The sequence below is a fragment of the Halichoerus grypus genome, chromosome 12, assembly GCF_964656455.1.
Source record: "Halichoerus grypus chromosome 12, mHalGry1.hap1.1, whole genome shotgun sequence".
NCBI lineage: Eukaryota > Metazoa > Chordata > Mammalia > Carnivora > Phocidae > Halichoerus > Halichoerus grypus.
In genome coordinates this window covers 17,912,463-17,931,895 of record NC_135723.1, presented here as the reverse complement: position 1 = coordinate 17,931,895, position 19,433 = coordinate 17,912,463, and the positions used below count along the sequence as shown (strand labels likewise).

At 41.6% G+C, this 19,433-nt stretch overlaps 1 protein-coding gene and 1 long non-coding RNA gene across 2 annotated transcripts in view; one reads left to right on the top strand and one right to left on the bottom strand.

The window, feature by feature from the left end:
• Nucleotides 1-3,300, top strand: part of SLC26A4 (solute carrier family 26 member 4) — a 50,825-nt gene extending 47,525 nt beyond the window's left edge. The window contains exon 21 of the mRNA XM_036101391.2: nt 874-3,300. Within this exon, the coding sequence (XP_035957284.1) occupies nt 874-897 (24 nt within the window). The 3' untranslated portion in view covers nt 898-3,300. The remainder of the gene's footprint in view (nt 1-873) is intronic.
• A 10,692-nt stretch (nt 3,301-13,992) lies between these two features.
• Nucleotides 13,993-19,433, bottom strand: part of LOC118541638 (uncharacterized) — a 12,062-nt gene continuing 6,621 nt past the window's right edge. The window contains exons 3-5 of the long non-coding RNA XR_013443076.1: nt 18,920-18,988; nt 15,981-16,100; nt 13,993-14,310 (exon numbers count right to left, since the gene is read on the bottom strand). This is a non-coding gene — a long non-coding RNA (uncharacterized LOC118541638). The remainder of the gene's footprint in view (nt 14,311-15,980; nt 16,101-18,919; nt 18,989-19,433) is intronic.

The window sequence follows — 19,433 nt, the reverse complement described above, 5'->3', positions numbered from 1 at the left end:
GTTTATGAGTGTGGTTATAAGGCTTAGTTGAGTAAAAACTCATCAAATTCAAACTTAAAGGGATGCCTGGGTGGCTCAGTCGTTAAGCGTCTGCCTTCGGCTCAGGTCGTGATCCCAGGGTCCTGGGATTGAGTCCCACATTGGGCTCCCTGCTCAGCGGTGAGCCAGCTTCTCCCTCTGCCTGCTGCTCCCCCTGCTTGTGCTCTCGCTCTCTCTCTCTAGCAAATAAATAAATAAAATCTTTTAAAACAATTGGAACTTAAGAACTTGCCACATTACAGAAGTATTTTCAGATTGCCACATAAATTAATGGCATCATTATTCAGGTAACATAAAAGGATCATTTAGTTAGGGTTCCTGTAGGTAGCAAAGGAGTAGAGTGGAGTGGTTTTGAGGGTATGAGCTGTATTTTTTAAATTTTTTTATTATTTAAATTCAATTAACCAACATAGAGTCCATCATTAGTACCAGATGTAGAGGGTATGAGCCTTAGAACCAGACAGATATGTGTGCCATCCCCGAATCTAATAGTTACTGGCTGTGTAGCCTGGGGAAAATTACCGATCATGTCTTCATTTCAGTTTCTTCATGTGAAATGGAAATAGTAATACTTCACAGAGTTGTGAAAATTAAAGGATGCATGTAAAAGTACTATGTACTCTTGTACATAGTAAAGTGCTTGATAAATGGTACTTGTTGCTTTTAAATAAATCTAAGAATGATGAGGTACAAAATTAAGTTTTTACCCTATACACACCTAAGATGAGTAATGTGAGTAACCCAAACTATCAAATCATATTTGTAAAAAACAAAGAGCATTAGACTAAAGGAGAATTCATTTGTATGAACACTGTTTCCCCTTCGTTTGCACAGGCTATGCGTAGTCTTGCTTCCTGAACGCCGGCTCAGGAGATTGCTATAAGCAAGGACTGCAAGGCAGAATTCACCCACCAGTGTCATTCTATGCAAACATTTTCTGCATTGACTATTTCTTTGGACTTGAAACACTCATTCTCTTTCCATTTGATTTTCAAACCTCTTCAATTTTTTTTAACCTCTTAACCTATGAAAGAGAACCACTAAGAATTTTTTTTGAAGGCTTTATTCATAAAATAAATAGCCTACCTCTAAAATGTGCAAAATGGTGAGGAGAATTATCCAGGTGATTCAGCCATGTCCAGATCTGCTGATGTTATGCTGCTGTTCCCCTCGCCCCCCGCCCCACAACAGATTTGCTAACAGTGTTCTCGTGGATACTGGTGTACCTCTGTTTAGTCGGGTTAAGTGTGCCCCAACAGTCTCCGTGGGCAGGTATATCAGGAGGGATTATCCTAAAGAGAAATCCATTTCTGACTGACCTTGATACCCATGAGCTGCACTGGTCACAGTGTAGGGCTACACTGAATAAATGCAGAAATTTAATTATTAACTCGTTTATGAAGAAAAGTCTTCAAAAATCACTTTTAGTAAATACATCAATGAAGTTTTTAAAATGCAAACTTAGTACTTAATAATCAATGTGATTATATGTGACCAGATATGTAACCAGAGATCAAAATTTAAAAAAAAGAAAAAAAAGGTTCACTTAAAAGCTACAGAACCAGGCTGATCTAGTTTAGAAACACGGATTCAGAGAAGCGAAGCAATAAGATTATTGTGGTTTGTAGAAATCATTTTTTGATATGATAATAGTCATGGATCACAATTAAGATCAAATAAAATATATGACAGACTGTCTCTAGCTTAAAAATGCAGCTTTAATTTATCTTAGTTAATAGAAATGATCATCGTGTATAGGTCTATAGAGATATGGTCTATTTAAAATCTAATGCAAAAATTGTGTTATTTTGAACAAAAAAAATTTTGATATAAGACTGAGTTTATATTTTTCTCTAAAACTTTAGCAGCATGTAAAATATGTGATCTTTAACAGAATTCTGACTACCTTTCCAAAAAAAAATCTAAAAAGTTAACATCCTGTATATAAATCTATGTTTAAAATGAGTTTTTTAAGACAGAACATTCTAAATGAGCTTAATATCAAAAGAAAAACATTGGTTTGGAATATATACATTGAATATACTTAGGTTTTTAAAAATCCATATTTTAAACCAGAACATTTTATATCTTTTATTTTTACTTAATCTTTTCTGAGTGCCAATGATTTTCTAGGTATTATATAATATATAGTCTTTAGTCCTGAGGACTATTTCCATGTATTTCACACTGAAGTGAATGAAGTTGTACTTAATTTCTAGGGAGAAAGAAATACTCAGGTCGCCAACTAAGATACTGTTTTGCCTGGTTGAGATTTATATTGTACCTTTGGCACAAATGTGTGAAATTTCCAAATGTGTTTGGCTATCCAAAGGCAGCATGTCTTATCTTTCTGTTTCTTAAATACAATCAGAAACAAGTTATCTACTTCTGACAGATTATTATCAGTGGTCATATCAAACTGGTTAACTAAAAGCATCCCTGTCATTTCCCCTTACCCAAATCATTCTGCATACCGGAATTTGAGTGATTTGCAGTGGATTGCAATGTTACAATATTCTTTCATTTATGGGTTATACTGTCCTTCACTGATTTAGAACAGATGTCTCCCCTGTTGGGAACAGCCTAACCAGGATTATATTATCCAATTTCCACACCAATACCTGCCTATAACAGGACAAATCTTCTAAGAGTGAATATAACAGTCTTGCAGAAAATGGATGAATACCTCTGTTTAATAGAGGAAATATGCACTGCCCCCCTTTTTTTTTTAATTAGTTGAAGGAAATTCCAAAGTTCCATTTTATAATAAGGCTAGAGTCTTGTAAAGTCTTGGGTCCACTTGTGACTATTACAAGACCACAGTCTGACTTGCTTCCCAAGCACACTCTAGGTATACTGTCTTTTCTGTGCATTTTGTGAATAGTAACCAAACTTTTAAATCTGTATTGTCAATGGAGATTTTACTTGAAATTGAAGTTGTCTTTTGTTATGTTTTTAACCTATAGGATAAGATTCCAGTGTTTGTATATGAATTTCAATAACAAATGAAAAAAATCAAACATGTACATTTGGAAATATTTGCACATATTTTTTATTAAATGTAAAGTAGCCTTTCAAACTACTCTGATGCATCCTTTTTGAACAAAACTATTAAATATAATAAAAATGCTACATTTTAAGTTTGCCATTACTCTCATCAGCCATCAGTTTGCTGTATTCTTTATAGCTCCACTTCTATTTGTTTGTGCGCAATGTCTTTTTGTAAAGACTTTTCAATGCAATAAACAATGTTACAAATAATCTCAGTTAATTCTTTTTTTTAAGATTTTATTTATTTGAGAGAGAGAGAGAATGAAAAGGGGGGAGGGGCAGAGAGAGAGGGAGAAGCAGACTCCCCACAGAGCAGGGAGCCCGAAGCTGGACTCGATCCCAGGACCCTGGGATCATGACCTGAACCAAAGTCAGACGCTTAACCAACTGAGCCACCCAGGCGCCCTAATCTCAGTTAATTCTTGTAATTCTTACCCAGGTATTTCCAGTTTATTTTGTGCAATGATTTTCATTATTTTAAGCAAACTTTTTTTTAAGATTTTATTTATTTGAGAGAGAGAAATCACAAGTGGGTGTGAGGGAGGGTTAGAGGGAGAGGGAGAAGCAGGCTCCTCGCTAAGCAGGCTCCTCGCTGAGCAGGGAGACCTACATGGGGCTCGATCCCAGGACCCTGAGATCATGACCTGAGCTGAAGGCAGATGCTTAGTGGACTGAGCCACCCAAGCACCCCTTAAGCAAACTTTCACACTGGTACAACATTCGTACATATCAAAAGGATACAAAGTGTAGTGTGCTGCTGGAATTTTCACAAAACAAGGACGCCAGTATAGGCAGCACCCAGGTCAATAAGCAGAACATAACCAGCAGCCCAGAAACCCTCTCCAGCTCCCGCCCAAGGGCTAACTACTAACACCGGTGTGATGTCTCAATGTGTCTGTCTGATCGGATGTGGGCCCCCAAATTGGGGCAAGGATCGGTGGAAGCGATGGCATGGAAGGTTGAAAGAATTCACTTGAGGAAGAACAAAGGAGATAGGAGTTTATTGAAATACACACAAGGGAGTGGTGGGCAGGACAGCAGAAGAGAGGCTGTCTGCCATGAGGCAGTGTGTAGGGGCTGTTTTTAAAGGGGGAAGGGAAGGAGGTATGGTGACATATGGTATCTTCCCTTTTTTGGTAACTGCCTAGTTGTAAGTAGCCCATTGGTTAGTTAGGGCCTATTGATATTTTGAGGTGGGTCGCCTGACGGGCCTGCGAGGGGGTCACTGTGGGCCTTTTCTACCTTCCATCGCTCAAGGCTGTTTCCCTAAAAGCAGCTTCCACAACTTGTTTTTTTGAAGTTCAAATAAAAGGAATCAAACAAGATTATTTCTTTTTTTCTCCGTCTTTTTTGTGTCTCACTCCATTCAACATTACAATTGTGAGATCCATGTTATTGCACATAGCAATCCTTTGTTCTCACTGCTGTAAGGTATTTTGCTGTCTGAATTTATGACCACTTATTTATCCATTCTACTGTTTGTGAACATTTGTGTTTTCATCTTTTGGCTTTCATGAATAGTGCTCCTGCAAACATTCTCGTTTTTGTTCTGTTTGGTGAAAATATGCACACAATTTGGTGAAGTATCCACCTGGGAATGGATTTGCTGGGTCGTGTACACATTTTGCTTCAGTAGATACTGCAGTAGATATCTAGTATCTATAGCAGACTGTTTTCCAAAGCATTGCACCAACTTATACTTCTTTCAGCTGTGACATTAGAGTTCCAGTTGCTACACATTTTTGTCAACACTTGGTTTGTGTGTCTTCTTCATCTGAGATATTTTTTTTTAAAGATTTATTTATTTTTTGAGAGAGAGAGCACAAGTGGGGGTAGAGGCAGAGGGAGAGGGAGAGAGAGAATCCTCAAGCAGACTCCCTGCTGAGTACAGAGCCCGACATGGGGCTCAATCCCAGGATCCTGAGATCATGACCTGAGCTGAAAATCAAGAGGACACTTAACCAACTGAGCCACCCAGGTGCCCCTCCATTTGAGCCATTCTTATGGGTGTGTAGTAGTATCATACTGTGGTTTTAATTTGCCTAAAGAAGTTGAGTGTCTTTCTCAGATGTTTATCATTATTTAAATATCCCCTTTTGTGAATTGTCTGCCCAAGCCTTTTGCCAATTTTTCTTTTTGGTCATCTGCCTTTTTCTAATGGCCTTGTAAGAGTTTATATGGTAAGGATACAAATCCTTTGTTGTGTAGGGGCCAAGGGCAGGCTGCCCCAAAATGGGCCACTTTGGCATGAAGATTATTTTTGAATTAAAAGCAATCAAAACCCAGCAGATTCAGGAAAAGCTCTTTACCTCCCCTACAGCTGCCTAAAAGAATTTAGATAGATGACCTACTCAGGAAGAGCGCTGTCACCATAGATAACTATATTATGATATGAACTAGGTAGGGTAGACAGGGAGAGACCTAGCAAGGCCTATTTAATCAAAGTCCTCTGTGTCCCATTGTTTCTGAGTGGCCCTGCAAACATTTAACACTCATTTACTCACTCATCTTCCTTATTGCATTCCATCCCTTTGAGGCGCCAGACCCCTACCCCTTTCTCCTCAGTTCAGAATGACATATGTACCTCTTTTCACCTGTCTTTGGAATCTCCACGTCTGTGTGGATTCCCTGTATGTACAAAATTAAATTTAATTTTCTCCTGTTAAACTGTCTTAAATCAAGTTGATTATTACTCCAGCTAGAAGGATCTTGAAGGGCAGAGGAAATTCGTTCTCCCCAGCAGGTAGAAATACGTATTACAAATATCTTATTCTATTTGATGGGAGAAAAAGGAGCAAAGGTTGGACTTTGCTGCAGATCACAGTCTCCAGCCAGGATTCCTGAAGCATACAGATTGTAACACTCCTACAGTTCCCTCAAGGGAACCTTTAATGTTTTATCACTATAGCTTTGCTCTGGTGTTACGTCCCCCTGATAATCATAAACATCCCCCACTGGATGTGATTAGCAATCATCCTTGAAACATATGACCCACTGATACACATCTGAAGGGTCTCATGACTACTGTCTTACTAGACAGTAGTAAATAACCTTATCTTAACAGCAACTAGCCCCTCAAGGTCCTGGAAGCCTTGCTTCCAAATTCCTTGAGAGACATGCTATCCCTAACCCCCAATAACCAAAAGTGTATAATCAGTCATTCCTCACAATCTCAGGGCAGTTCTTTCTACCCACCGGCCCTGTCCCTGTGCTATAATAAAAGCCCCTTTTTGCACTGAAAATGTCTCAAGATTTCTTTCTTGACCACTCAAGGCGGCCCCACATCATATCCTGTGGATTAGCTTTTCAGACTTAATCGTGCCTTTTTAACTTTAATGTAGTTCAGTTTATCATTTTTCTCCTTAATGGTTAGCTTTTTTGGGGGGGGGGTATATAGTTTAAGAAATCTTTGCTTAAGATAATGAAGATATTTTCCCATGTTTTCTGACAAAACTTTTTTTTACTTCTCACATTTAGACATATATCTGGAGTTAATTTTTGTATATGGTGTGAGGCAAGGAGTGAAGAATGCAGGGTGCATAGTAAGTGCTTAATAAATATTGCTGGAAGACTGAATTAAGCTGCAGTGATGCTAACCAAGGCCAATATGGGTTGGGAACAGCAATCAGATTAGTATACAGTGGTTCAGAGTTTCCTGGGCTTGCAGGCCTGTTCCTGGGGCTTACCACAGCTCACCTGCCTTATCTACCTGCTTGCCCTACAGGTTTCCAGAAAAGGGGCTGGGGATCCACTTGGATGCACACAGAGCTTCACAGAGCTGGAGGCTCTCCTAGGCTCTATACTCATTTTCAATCTGCTGACAAAGGTAGCCCACTTCATCCTTTTCTTCAGGGACATCTTTGGGCCTGGACACGGAAGAACTGTTTTTGCATGAGATCTAGCCTGAAGGTCATCCCCCGTGCACTGTTTTAGGTCAAGTGCTCCAGTACTGAGTACCCCCTGCCCAACTTAAACAAACAACTTTTTGAGATAATTATGGATTCGCAGGAATTTGCAAAGAAATGTGCAGCCAGATTCCACTGTACCCTTCACCTAGCCTCCCCCAGGGTTAACATCTGCTGTAACGACAGTAAGTACAATATACAACTCATGACATCGACACTAGTACAAACCACAGAGTTTATTCACATTTTGCCAGTTACACATACACTCATTTGTGTATGTGTGTGTTTGTGCGTGTAGCTCTATGCAGTTTTATCCCATGTACAGCGTAAACCCCACCACAATCAAGATGCTTAACTGTATCTTCAGCACAAGATTCCTTCTGAGGGCCCATTTTAAAAAACACTCCAGGGGCGCCTGGGTAGCTCAATTGGTTAAGCGTCTGCCTTGGGCTCAGGTCATGATCCCACGGTCCTTGGATTGAGCCCCACTTCAGGCTCTGTGCTCAGCAGGGAGCCTGCTTCTCCTTCTGCCCACCTCCTCCCCCCCCGCCCCCCTGCCCAGGCTCCTGCTGTCTCTAATAAATAAAATCTTCAAAAAAATAAAATAAAATAAAAAGCACTCCAAGCACAGACACGCCTCTCCACATTGCACTACTCCCAGATATCCTGAGTTCTTGTTTAGAGGAGCACCTCTGATAATACACTTCCTACAGCCTAGATAAGTTGACCACTTAATATTCTATTTAAAATTTGTTTGCAATTCTTTTTCATTCTTACTCATTACCATCCCGGTCACGGAGGAGCTCTACACCTCACAGCAGGAGCATCTGAAGGTCACTGTTTAGATGAAAGAGAATGGTACAAATTCTTGACCGACCAGTGCTACAAATTGGCAGAGATTCTTCAGAAGGGAAACCAGGTATGGCTCTTACCTTAGTTCAGGCTGCTGTAACAAATTACCATACGCTGGGTGGCTTCCACAACAGACATTTATTTCTCACAGTTCTGGAACCTAGAAGTCTGAGAGCAGTGTGCCAGCATGGTCAAGTTCGTGGCCAGGGCCCTCTTCCTTATTTACAGAGGGTTGTCTTCCTGTTTCGTCCTCACCTAGCTGGCTCTCTGGCCTCTTCTTGTAAGGGTACTAATCCCATCCTGAGGGCTCCACTCTCCTGACCTCATCACCTCTCAAAGTTCCCACTCCCAAATACCATCATTTGGGATTTATGGTATTTTATGGACATAAATTTGAGGGAGACACATTCAGGTCATTGCAGCTCTCTTCAAAGCAGCTGTGAACAAGGTGGCATTGCCACAGAGCTGAGGAAAGGCTCTGATCTTTGCATGTTGATCCAAGCAGTCAACCCTACCCCTTCCGGGTGAATTGACTTCCTTGCTCTTCCATTTGTGGTGAATCTAGCAGAGCAGGATCCTTGAACCCATTCCTCCAAGTCTATACCATATACAAAAGGAGGCTTGAGCATCCTTCTCTACCTGGCACAGAAGTATTCAGGTGAACAGGAGAGATCTGTACCATTAGAACACATGATCTTTCTCCACTTAAGTGAGTAAGGGAAAAAGTGGTGAGCAGTGAGGCTGGGGTGGGGGTGGGGAACAGAGCCAGGTTATGAGGGGCCTTGTGGAGCACATTAAGGAGCTTGGATTTTATCCTCTACTCTGGTAAGAGATAAAGGCCAAATGGCTGGGTCCCATTACCTAGTTAATCCAATCAGCTGACCCGGACACCTAGAGATAAATTCTGAAGGTGAAATTAAAGTAGAGATGAATGAACCTTTGTTGTTTAGTTTTCCAAGGAGAGAGTGACAGATGAAAACAGATGTTATTAATTAGCTTTTGTGACTTAAAAAGCTTGTTCAAGGGATGTGATTTTTATTTCTCCAGTTTATCCTTAAGACAATTTTAGTATTCTATTATCTATAATGATAAATGTAATCATAAACGTAATGAGGAAAACATGTGCTATATTAAAACATTTAAGGCAGAAGTAGATCCGGATTTGCTGCTGTAGAGTTAACATTCCTTACAAATATGTTGTTGTTTCAATGTGGGAGTCACTGTCTTTTCTGGTGTTACTTGCTTATAAAAAACAAAACCAAACAAAAACAAACAAACAAAAAGAACTTTTGGTCCCTAAAACAAAGGAAGACACGACTGCTTAATATTTCTGTTTAAACCAGTTATTAAATGTCTGTGACAAAATACAAGGTCTGAAAAACCTTGGAAACCACCTCCTCCCAAAGAACTCAAGGCCTTGAACCTTTGGGAGCGATGTTTCGCTCTTCTCTTCCTTACCTTCCCTTTTCTGTATTGGGTGGCTGGCCTCACCAGAGACACAGTGAGGAAGCTCAGGATAAAAATCTAAAATCTATACTCGGGGGAGAAACAGTATGGAGGCCAAATTTGCCTGCTTACATAGGTGAAGCTAGTTTCTTTTTTTAGTTTCATCTGCCTTTTTCCCCCCTTTTTTCAGACACTAGTTTTTCCATCAGTTCCTTATTCATTCATTCATTCACTGAGCATCTATGTTGTGATAGGCACAGAACTAGAAGCTGGATATATAGTGAGAGGTAAACCAAGAACACACACAACCTCTATTCTCATGGAACTTATAGTCTAATGTGGGAGATGATCAATAAACAAGTGAACATCCCAGTAAACATACAACTACTACTTGTAGAGGCTGGAAGGCGACAAGAAGAGGGCTGTCTGTGATAGAGAAAAACAGGGGTGGGAAGGCTGTGCACTCTCCCTGAGGAGGTAATATTTAAGGAAAGAATTAGCATGCACAGATCTGTAGGAAAGCTGTCCAAGCAGAGGGAACAGCATAGGGAAGAGCCCGGAGGTGGGAAGGATTTCAACAGAGAAGGGAGTTATCTGGAATTGAGAGATCAGCAGGCTGAGGAGACTGCCAATGTAGGGTCCTAAACACTCAAGAATCTGTACTGGAAAGGCACGGAAAGGCTTTAAACTGGGGGGTGGTTTTGTGTTTCTGGAAGATGACTCTGACAGACACACAGACTTGTTGGTTTCTACGTGCAGCTAGCTCTGAAGGGATGTACTTAAGGATCTGGTCATTTTGGAACTAGGTGGCCAGGGGACAGAGGTGGGAGGCAGAAGTTTTACTATGGACCCTTTATTAACTTCTGACCTTGGAGGTATCATATATATCCCAAGACTGGAAGCAGGAACAGAAAGAAGGCTACTGCAGATGTCCAGGACAAATCTGAAACATACTTGAGGAAACTCGGTGATCAGACTGTGGGAGTGAGGAAGGGAGAGGCATTAAGATAATCCCTGTTTTTGGATTCAGGATTGAGCAACTAAGTGGATGGTGATGATAACTGAAATTGGGGAGAGGTGAAGAGGGACAGTTTGAGGGCACGGACAGTTCCAGAATTTCTATTTAGGAGAGGCTTAGGGGTGGTGAGCTAGTTGGAAGTAGAGGCTGGAAGAGATGTGTCTTAAATATGCATTTGTATTGCATTTCTATCATCAGAATAGGCTCAGTTATAGGGCAGTAACCTCAAGTATACACACAACACGCACACACCTCAGAACTAAAAAACAGTAAAAACCTCAGTGACTTATACAACAGAGTTTTTCATGTTTTTTTCCTTGCTCACAGTTAGTTACAGGTCTAAATGACTCTCTGGGCAATTTTCCTGCACGTGATGGCTCAGCATTCCAGGCTGCTTTGATCTTAGGCATCTGCATCTCAACACATGATAACTTTGGGACAAAAGGGGAAAAAAAAAAGACAGCAAAGAGAATTGTGCACCTGTTCCTAAATATTTCCACGCAGATGCAATATGTGTAATTTCCCTCTCACATTTCAGTGGCCGCAGTAACTGCCATCACCAAGTCTAACTGCAAGGAGACAGATAAATAGAATTCTCCCAAATGTCTAGGAAAGGAAGGAGAGCTGGAAGTATTGGTAAAGCTCTAGTGATGTCACTATGATACTTACATAAGAATGAAAAAACCTCCAAAGTTTGTATAAGAATGGGGTACATTAAAAAAAAAAGGGGGACCTGGCTGGCTCAGTAGGTGGAACGTGTGACTTTTGATCTCAGGGTGGTGATTTTGAGCCCCACGCTGGGTGTAGGGACTACTTAAAGAATGGGGTATAGCGGGGCGCCTGGGTGGCTCAGTTGGTTAAGCGACTGCCTTCGGCTCAGGTCATGATCCTGGAGTCCCGGGATCGAGTCCCGCATCGGGCTCCCTGCTCAGCGGGGAGTCTGCTTCTCCCTCTGACCCTCATGATCTCTCTATCTCATTCTCTCTCTCAAATAAATAAATAAAATCTTTAAAAAAAAAAAAAAAAAAGAATGGGGTATAGGTTATGAAGAGAGTTGAAATGTGGGCTATCAATGAGCACCCCCCTCCCCACCATTAGTGTTGTGTTTTGTGTGTGTGTGTGTGCGCGCGCGTGTGTGTGTGTGTGTGTAGGGGAGACCCAAGAATCCCAATTTCGGACACATTAAATTCAAGAAGCCTCTATTTAAATGGAGGTGTCAAATAAGCAGCTAAATCAGGAGGTCAGAGGATAGGTCAGAAGATAGGTCCAGGCTAGAGATAGAATTGGGGAGATTAAAAATATCTATCTACATTTGGGCAAAAGAGTGTGAAGTCCAGTGGTCTAGGCCAGTATGGTTAGGGATAAGATGGTCTAAGGAACATGTAGAGGATCATTCAAAGACAGTTGTTGGACAGAACCCTGCTAACAACCACAATTATCAAGGGGTCTGAAAAGGAGACTGGGAAGGAATGATAGCAGGAGAAGGGGAGAGTCAAGAGTGACTTTGTTACAACTAAGGGGAAGAGCTTTAAAGGGTGTATTTCTGCTCTTGTCAAAGCAAACTCTCCCACCTGTATGACAGATCCCTGCCCCTTCTGCATCTCAATTCCCCTCTCTGCACTGAGTCAGATCTAGCAGCACTTTACATGCTCGAGTGACTTCACTGTGTCTTTTACGGGGTGGAAGGGGGCAGGGGGTCTCTTTGGGGTCTCTTTTACAAGAGCACTAATCTTATTATTTGCGAGGGCTCTGTCCTCAGACCTGATCACCTCGCAAGGCCCCATCTCCTAATACCATTACCTTGGGGGTTAGGTTTTCAACATAGGAATTTTGGGGGAGAACATGAACATTCAGATCATAGTAGTGCTTTCTATCATATTGCCCTGCTTTGTTTCCTTCACATCATTTACAATTCTACACTTGATCTTAGGCAAAAGGCCAAGAAGCGATACTGCATTTACAATTCTAATTATTGTTTACTTGTATACTGTGAGTCTGACCTCATCACCCCAATACAAAGCAAGCTACAAGAAGATATAAGGAAAGCTCAGTTGGTGAAGGGGATGAGGATTGGGGAGAATAAGCGGTGGTTATTTCCTCTGAAAGTATCACATTTTCAGCAACTTTAAGATAGTATGTTGGTAAGAGTTTTTAATAATATGATGACAATAACATTGGAGCAGGCATTCTGAAATTCCGATTGTGAAGCAAGTAGAGAAGTTAGTCAAAGGTTGGCACCTTTATGAGGGCTTGCTGTCCCATCAACCAAGGTCGTGGGGCTCACCATGCCCCCTGACATGGCCCTGGGACAGAGAATTCGGATGTTATGACCTGGCTACAGCCCTGAGACAGGATCTCATCTACTTCTGCATCACAGGGCCTAGAACAGTGCCAGCCAAATAGTAGGTGCTCAATAATTACTGAATAATTTTACATAACCTTACATAAATTATTTTGTCTACATAATCATATAACATACATTATTTCATTACTTATACAATAAATAAAGTTGCAAATGTTGCCGACAGCTTAGTTAGTTTTGGGCTGAATACTACCCAATGATTTGGACATGAACTTCACCGGTAACCTCAGTGGGAGTGTTTGCAGTCGGGGGTGGGCAAAATGGCCAGATTGCAGGGAGGGAACAGCAAGGGAAGAGAGGAGTGGGGCCAGGGAGACTGCTCTTTCCAGAAGCTGGCAGCAAAGGGAAGTAAGAACAAGACAGTGAACCATAAGATGCAAAATGAAGTTTTGTTTTGTTTTAAAAGACAGAGACTTCAACATTTTTTGTGTGTGAGGAGAAAAGAGCCAGTAGAGAAAGAACTGAAGATGCATGAGAAAGGAAAGCTGGTGGTGTGTGGACAAGAGGAGATCTGGCATCTACAGAACCAGGAGTTCCCTTTCCCACAGGATACAAAGGAAGTAAGGACAGGTTGGGGGTAGAGGTCAGGATGCCGAATGGGTGGGCCTGCCAATGGCCTTTATTTTCCTTCTAAGCATGAAGTACAGAAACATCACTTCCCAAACTACTTTTTAATTTCTCCTTTTTTTTAAAAAAAGATTTTATTTATTTATTTGACAGAGACAGCAAGAGCGGGAACACAAGCAGGGGGAGTGGGAGAGGGAGAAGCAGGCTTCCCACTGCGCAGGGAGCCCAATGCGGGGCTCCATCCCAGGACCCCAGGATCATGACCTGAGCCGAAGGCAGACGCTTAACAACTGAGCCACCCAGGCGCCCCTCAATTTCTCCTCTTAACCAATTCTGTTCCCCATTTACAGATCCTCTTCACTTCTGCCCTGTTAGACTATCACCTCCTCCCTGCTCTGGAGTGGCCCTGCAGCCCCTAGGCCTTCAGCTGGCTTAGCGTGTGACCATGGCCAGTTGTCTGGGACTGTCCTGCTCTTTGATACCCAGATGACAAAATCTTCCATCTTATGAAACTGTAGGCATTCCAGACTTTTATCTGATTTCTCTAAGTATTAGTGAGGATTCCCATGGAGTGTCTGCACATTTCACAAACCCTATCACCCTACTTCTGAAACTCCGTTCCAATTGGTATAATTATTCAGCCCAAAGATGGTCACAAACCTCTCCCTTAATTCCCCAAAATATAACTAAGTTATCTGAAACAAGCTTGTATTTGAAGGCTTAGAGGTAACAGAAGGGAATGACAAGAAAGAAAAGTTAAAAAGTGCTGTAATTCAAATGCCCAGCCCATTTTGTTCTTTGCTCTACCTTGAGATCATTTTCTCAGATGTCAGAAAAGCTTATCTAATTGCAAAAGCACTGTTGATATTCCTAATCACACAGAAAAACTTGCTAAAAACCCTATTTGAACTCTTCTGCACTTCCAAGTTTCTGTTCCTACATCAGCTGTCCGTTCCCTCATCTGTCCTTCCAGAAGTTTCCTCCCACAGTGCATGGAGATCTCTGGCCTTCAGCAGAACCCTTCTCCAATCATACCAGCTCAGCAGAACAAAAGCTGGAGGAGCAGATGTCTGCAAAACAAAAGCCCCCGTTGTTACTCACACCTGACCAAGCCTCACACCACCACACCTGGAAACAGAATAGGAGGTTTTTCCCAAAGTTTCTCTGTGAATCCCCAGCATCAGAATCTCCCAGGGTCTGGGAATCAAACCAGAACATGTTTGACTTGTAATTGTTTTAGTTGATGGCTTTAGGAAATTATTATGAATCAAATGCTTAGTTTGGGAGCCAAACTGTATTTATATCTATGTATGCACATTGCCTTATTACCATTACCAATGCAGTATTATTGCTGTCTCTTGATGTAACTTCCAAACTGAAGAAATAGTGTTATGGGGGAGATTTTATTTACCCATGTCTGGTGCCACCTAGTGGACATCATCTCCTCAACAGCTTGGAGTCGGGATTTTTATCCACCTGGCAAAGGTAGTGATGAAGATGAAGATGGCTAACGCTCAGGAAGTTACTGTTAGGCATTGTGTTGGAGGTAATGCTAATCTATTTAAATTCATTGGCGAATTTAATCTCCAAAACAATACTAAGCAATGGGAATCACTATCCCCATTGTGTAAAATATGGAAACTGAGACAAGGAAAGCTTAAGAGAGTTGCCTCTCAGGAAGTAAACGGCAGAGCGACAAGTCCAGAGTCCAAGCCCTTAACTACTGAGCTGAAACACTGAGGAAATTCTATTAATGAAAGAATTCAATAGTGTGTGTTTATATATTGGAAGGTGATGTTGCTGGTGTGGTTTAGCACCTGGTTGGGGGGCGGGGGGCGACTTAGACGACTTAGGTACTAACAGGTTCCAAGGAAGTAGCTCAGTTGTCCCCTGAGGCGTTAAGAAGGGGCCAAAGAAATGTCCTGCACTGGACACTGGGCAGACAAGATTCATTCCTCTGCGTCCTAAATTCCTAAACTCCTAAAGTCTGGAGTCCACAATGCAGGCGGGCCAGGCCTGCATTTTTTATTGTCTTTCATTGCGAGAGATAAGCAAATATTCACAGTAAATGGGATAGCCGAAGGCTGATACTCTCCCTCCCCACACATCAAATTAGAAGCCTCAGACTCTAGTCTGACAATCCTGAGTCTTTATTCCTGACAAAGGAGAGTGTATCACTCTCCAGCATCTCAGTGAGAAGTTCAATGCAGAGGAGGGTCTTTTTTCTGTGGAGTAGACCTTAGGTGCCGTCAGGATTTTTCTATGTAACTCGGGAAAATTAAGTCATTCCCAGATGTCTTAGTCAGCTGGAGCTGCATTACAAAATACCACAGACCGAGTGGCTGATACTGCAGAAATGTATTTCCTCATAGTTCTGGAAGCTAAAAGTCCCAGGTCTGGGTGCCGGGGTGGTCGGGTTCTGGTGGGAGCTCTCTTTCCGGCTCATGGAGCCTTTCCTGGGTACGTGTACAAGAAGGGAGAGCAAGTTCTCTGCCGCCTCTTCTAAGGGAACTAATCCTATCACAAGGGCCCTACCCTCATGATGTCAATCTAATCCTAATTGCCTTTTAGGGGCCCCCACCTCCAAACATCATCACATTGGAGGATAGGACTTTCAATATATGAATTTGGGGAGGGCACAGATATTCAGTCCATAACATTCTGCCATTGGACGACCAAAATTCACTTCCTTATCGCATGCAAAGCACATTCATTCCATCCCAACGACTCTGAGTCTTACCTCATTTCATCAACTCTGAAGTCTAAAGCCCAAGTCTCATCTAAGTATCACCTAGATCAGGTATGGGTGAGGCTCTAGATAGGATCCATCCTGAGGTAAAATTCCTCTCCGGCTGTGAACCTGTGAAACCAGACAAGTTATGTGCTTCCAAAATACAGTGGTGGGACAGGCATAGGGCAGACATGCCCATTTCCAAAGGGAGAAACAGGAAAGAAGGAAGGGGTGACGGGTTCCAAGCCAGTCCAAAACTTAGCAAGGCAAATTCCATTAGCTCTTAAGGCTGGAGAAGAAACCACTTCGGTTCGATGCTCTGCCCTCCAGGCCCGCTGAGGCGGCAGGGTCACGCCCTCAGTGTGGCGGAGCAGCCCTGCCCATGTGGCTCTCTGTGCGGTCACTGTCCATGCAGAATCACCCTTACTGTCCATATGCCTTGTGTGCACCTCAAGGTTCTCCCAAAGCTACTTCCACATATTTAGGTATTTGATATAGCAGCACCCACTTCCTGATACCAAAATCTGTTAGAAGTCAGCTCGGGCTGCCATAACAGAATACTGTAGACTGGGTGCTTACACAGCAGAACTGTATTTCCTCACTGTTCTGGAAGCTAGAAGTCTGAGAACAGGGTGTCAGGCTCCGCTCAGAGCTCTCTCCTGGCTTCCTTCTCACTGTGCGCTCACATGGCCTTTGGTGAAGAGAGAAGGAACATGTTCTCTGATGACTCATCTTATAAAGATACTAATCCCATCATGAGGGGCCCACCCTCATGACCTCATCTAATCTTAATTACCTCCCAAAGGCTCTACCTCCAAACACCACCACCCTGGGGTGTCAGGGCTTCATCATTTGAACTTGGGGGCGGGGGGACACAAACATTCAGTCCATAACACCATATATTATTTTAATGTCTTTGGCTTACATTTATTTTTATTGCAAATGAGTCTGTCTAGAGTTTTTTTTCCAACTTTTTATTATTTTAAACACCTGAAAAGTTGAAAGAAGAAAACAACAGTACACCACTGCCTAGATTCATTAATTGCCATATTTGCCTTCTCTATATGTCTATATGCCTATCTAGCTATCCATTTGTTGTTCAAAGTATCTTGTGGACATCATGATACTCTATCTCTGTCAGCATGCATCTCCTAACCAAAATATCATTATTTTTTTTAAAGATTTTTATTTATTTATTCATGACAGAGAGAAAGAGAGAGGCAGAGGCAGAGGGAGAAGCAGGCTCCCTGTGGAGCAGGGAGCCCGATGCAGGGCTCGATCCCAGGACCCTGGGATCATGACCTGAGCCGAAGGCAGACACTTAACTGACTGAGCCACTCAGGCACCCCAAAATATCATTACTACTCTTAAGAAAATAATTCCCTTATATTATCTTTTAGCCAATTCATATTGAAATTTCCCCAATATATTTCATAGCTGTTTCCCTCTGAATTTGGATCAAATGAAGCTTTAAGCATTGCATTTATTTGGTATAGCTCTTTAGTCTTATTCATGTAGAAAAGTCCTCCTACACATTTTTCCCCCATGACATTGCCTTTTTGAAAAAACAATGTGATAATGATATTGTGACCATATTAACTCTTTGAGATACACAAAAATATTTACCAATGAAATGGGGGAAATGCTCTTATAAAAATACAATGCATAATTAACTGGCCTCAAGTTTAATTTAAACTTACCTGAGTGGATTCAGAAAGCTTATCAGTTGCAGAAATTAACATATTGTTACATGGTAATAATACTGGAAAACACTTTATGTTCATGATTCAAGAACTCTGCCTAAATTTACCATAGTTTTAAACTGATGTTCATTGATGGTTCAGCTCATCAAAATATGTGGATGAAAATTTTTTAAAAATCCAACTTAAAAAAAATCCTCAAACAGTACAGAAAAATATAAAGTTGCAAGAATCACTCAAAATCAGTCTATCCATAAATATTATTAATACTAGGTAAGCAGCATATACAGCTATCTATACATCTATTTGGGGAGATAGGTAGCAATACTTTTATAAAAATAACATGTATTCTTGGAGCTCCTGGGTGGCTCAGTCGGTTGAGCGGCTGCCTTCAGCTCAGGTCATGATCCCAGGGTCCTGGGATCGAGCCCCACATCGGGCTCCCTGCTCAGCGGGAGCCTGCTTCTCCCTCTCCCTCTGCTGCTCCCCCCAACTTGTGCTCTCTCTCTTTTTCACTCTATCAAGTAAATAAATATTAAAAAATAATAATATGGTACTCTATACTTGATGCAAGGCCTGTGTGCCCATTCGTTGCCCTACCTCTGCTCCATCAATATTGCTCAAGTTTTGATCCTAACAGGCTGCATATCCCAGCCTCCTGTGTTGGCTGGCATCTGGCTGGGGTCAATTAACGGAAGACTGTTGGGACACTAGAGGGTACAAGGAAGGGAGAGGCGAGGGATATGTTCTTGACAGCAGTTGTGTTTTTTTCTGCCCCCGCCCCCCCAACTGTGATTCAGGTAATGCTGCTTTTTCCCTTTGTCCCTTCAGCCTATGGGCTCAATGGCTTCTGGCCCTTACACTAATCACCGGGTTATCTCGTTGGTCACATTTGGCTTCTCAGCTTTTCCATTACCTGTATAATCAATTCCTTGCACTAAATTCCCCACACTGAAAATACTTGAAGCAGTTTCTGGTTAGACCCTGACTGCTCTATGGTAGATGCTAATTTTAATGAAAATATTCTAATTTTAATGACTTTTACTTGAATTTAATGCAACAAAAGAATATGAATTAGAAAACTTTTTCCTTTAACGCGAGGGGTGTTACGTTCTAAAAGCTCTTTCTAGGTTAAGAAAAGGAATTATGAAAACCTCTCAGACGTTGGAGTTGTTAAGCTTAATATTTTTAATGGTTTTTCAATTTTAGACAGTAAAAGTAGACAATTCATGAAAAACTAGTACTCACATGCTTTCTGGGACCTCTTCACAATTGTTTAGTTATATTTATTTTGTTCAGGCTTATAACATTCACATTCTAGAAGAGATAATTTCCACAGTTGCTTAGTAAAGTTACATATTTAAACCAGCTCTATTTCACTAAAAAGTAAGTCTCACACAGCCAACGTGGGTTACTTGCTTTGTTCACAGAGCTACTCAAGCAACAAGAAGAGTGTCTGACACAAACAAATACTGGTTGAATAAATCATTTACCAAATTATTCACTTTCTTAAGCTTTAAATGAGAATTTCCCTCCTAATTGGCTGGATTTCATTGTTGTGTTTGTAGATACGTATAAACACACTCTTTTTTTTTTTTTTTTTAAAGATTTTATTTATTTATTTGACAGAGAGAGACACAGCGCGAGAGGGAACACAAGCAGGGGGAGTGGGAGAGGGAGAAGCAGGCTTCCTGCAGAGCAGGGAGCCTGATGTGGGGCTGAATCCCAGGACCCTGGGATCACGACCTGAGCCGAAGGCAGA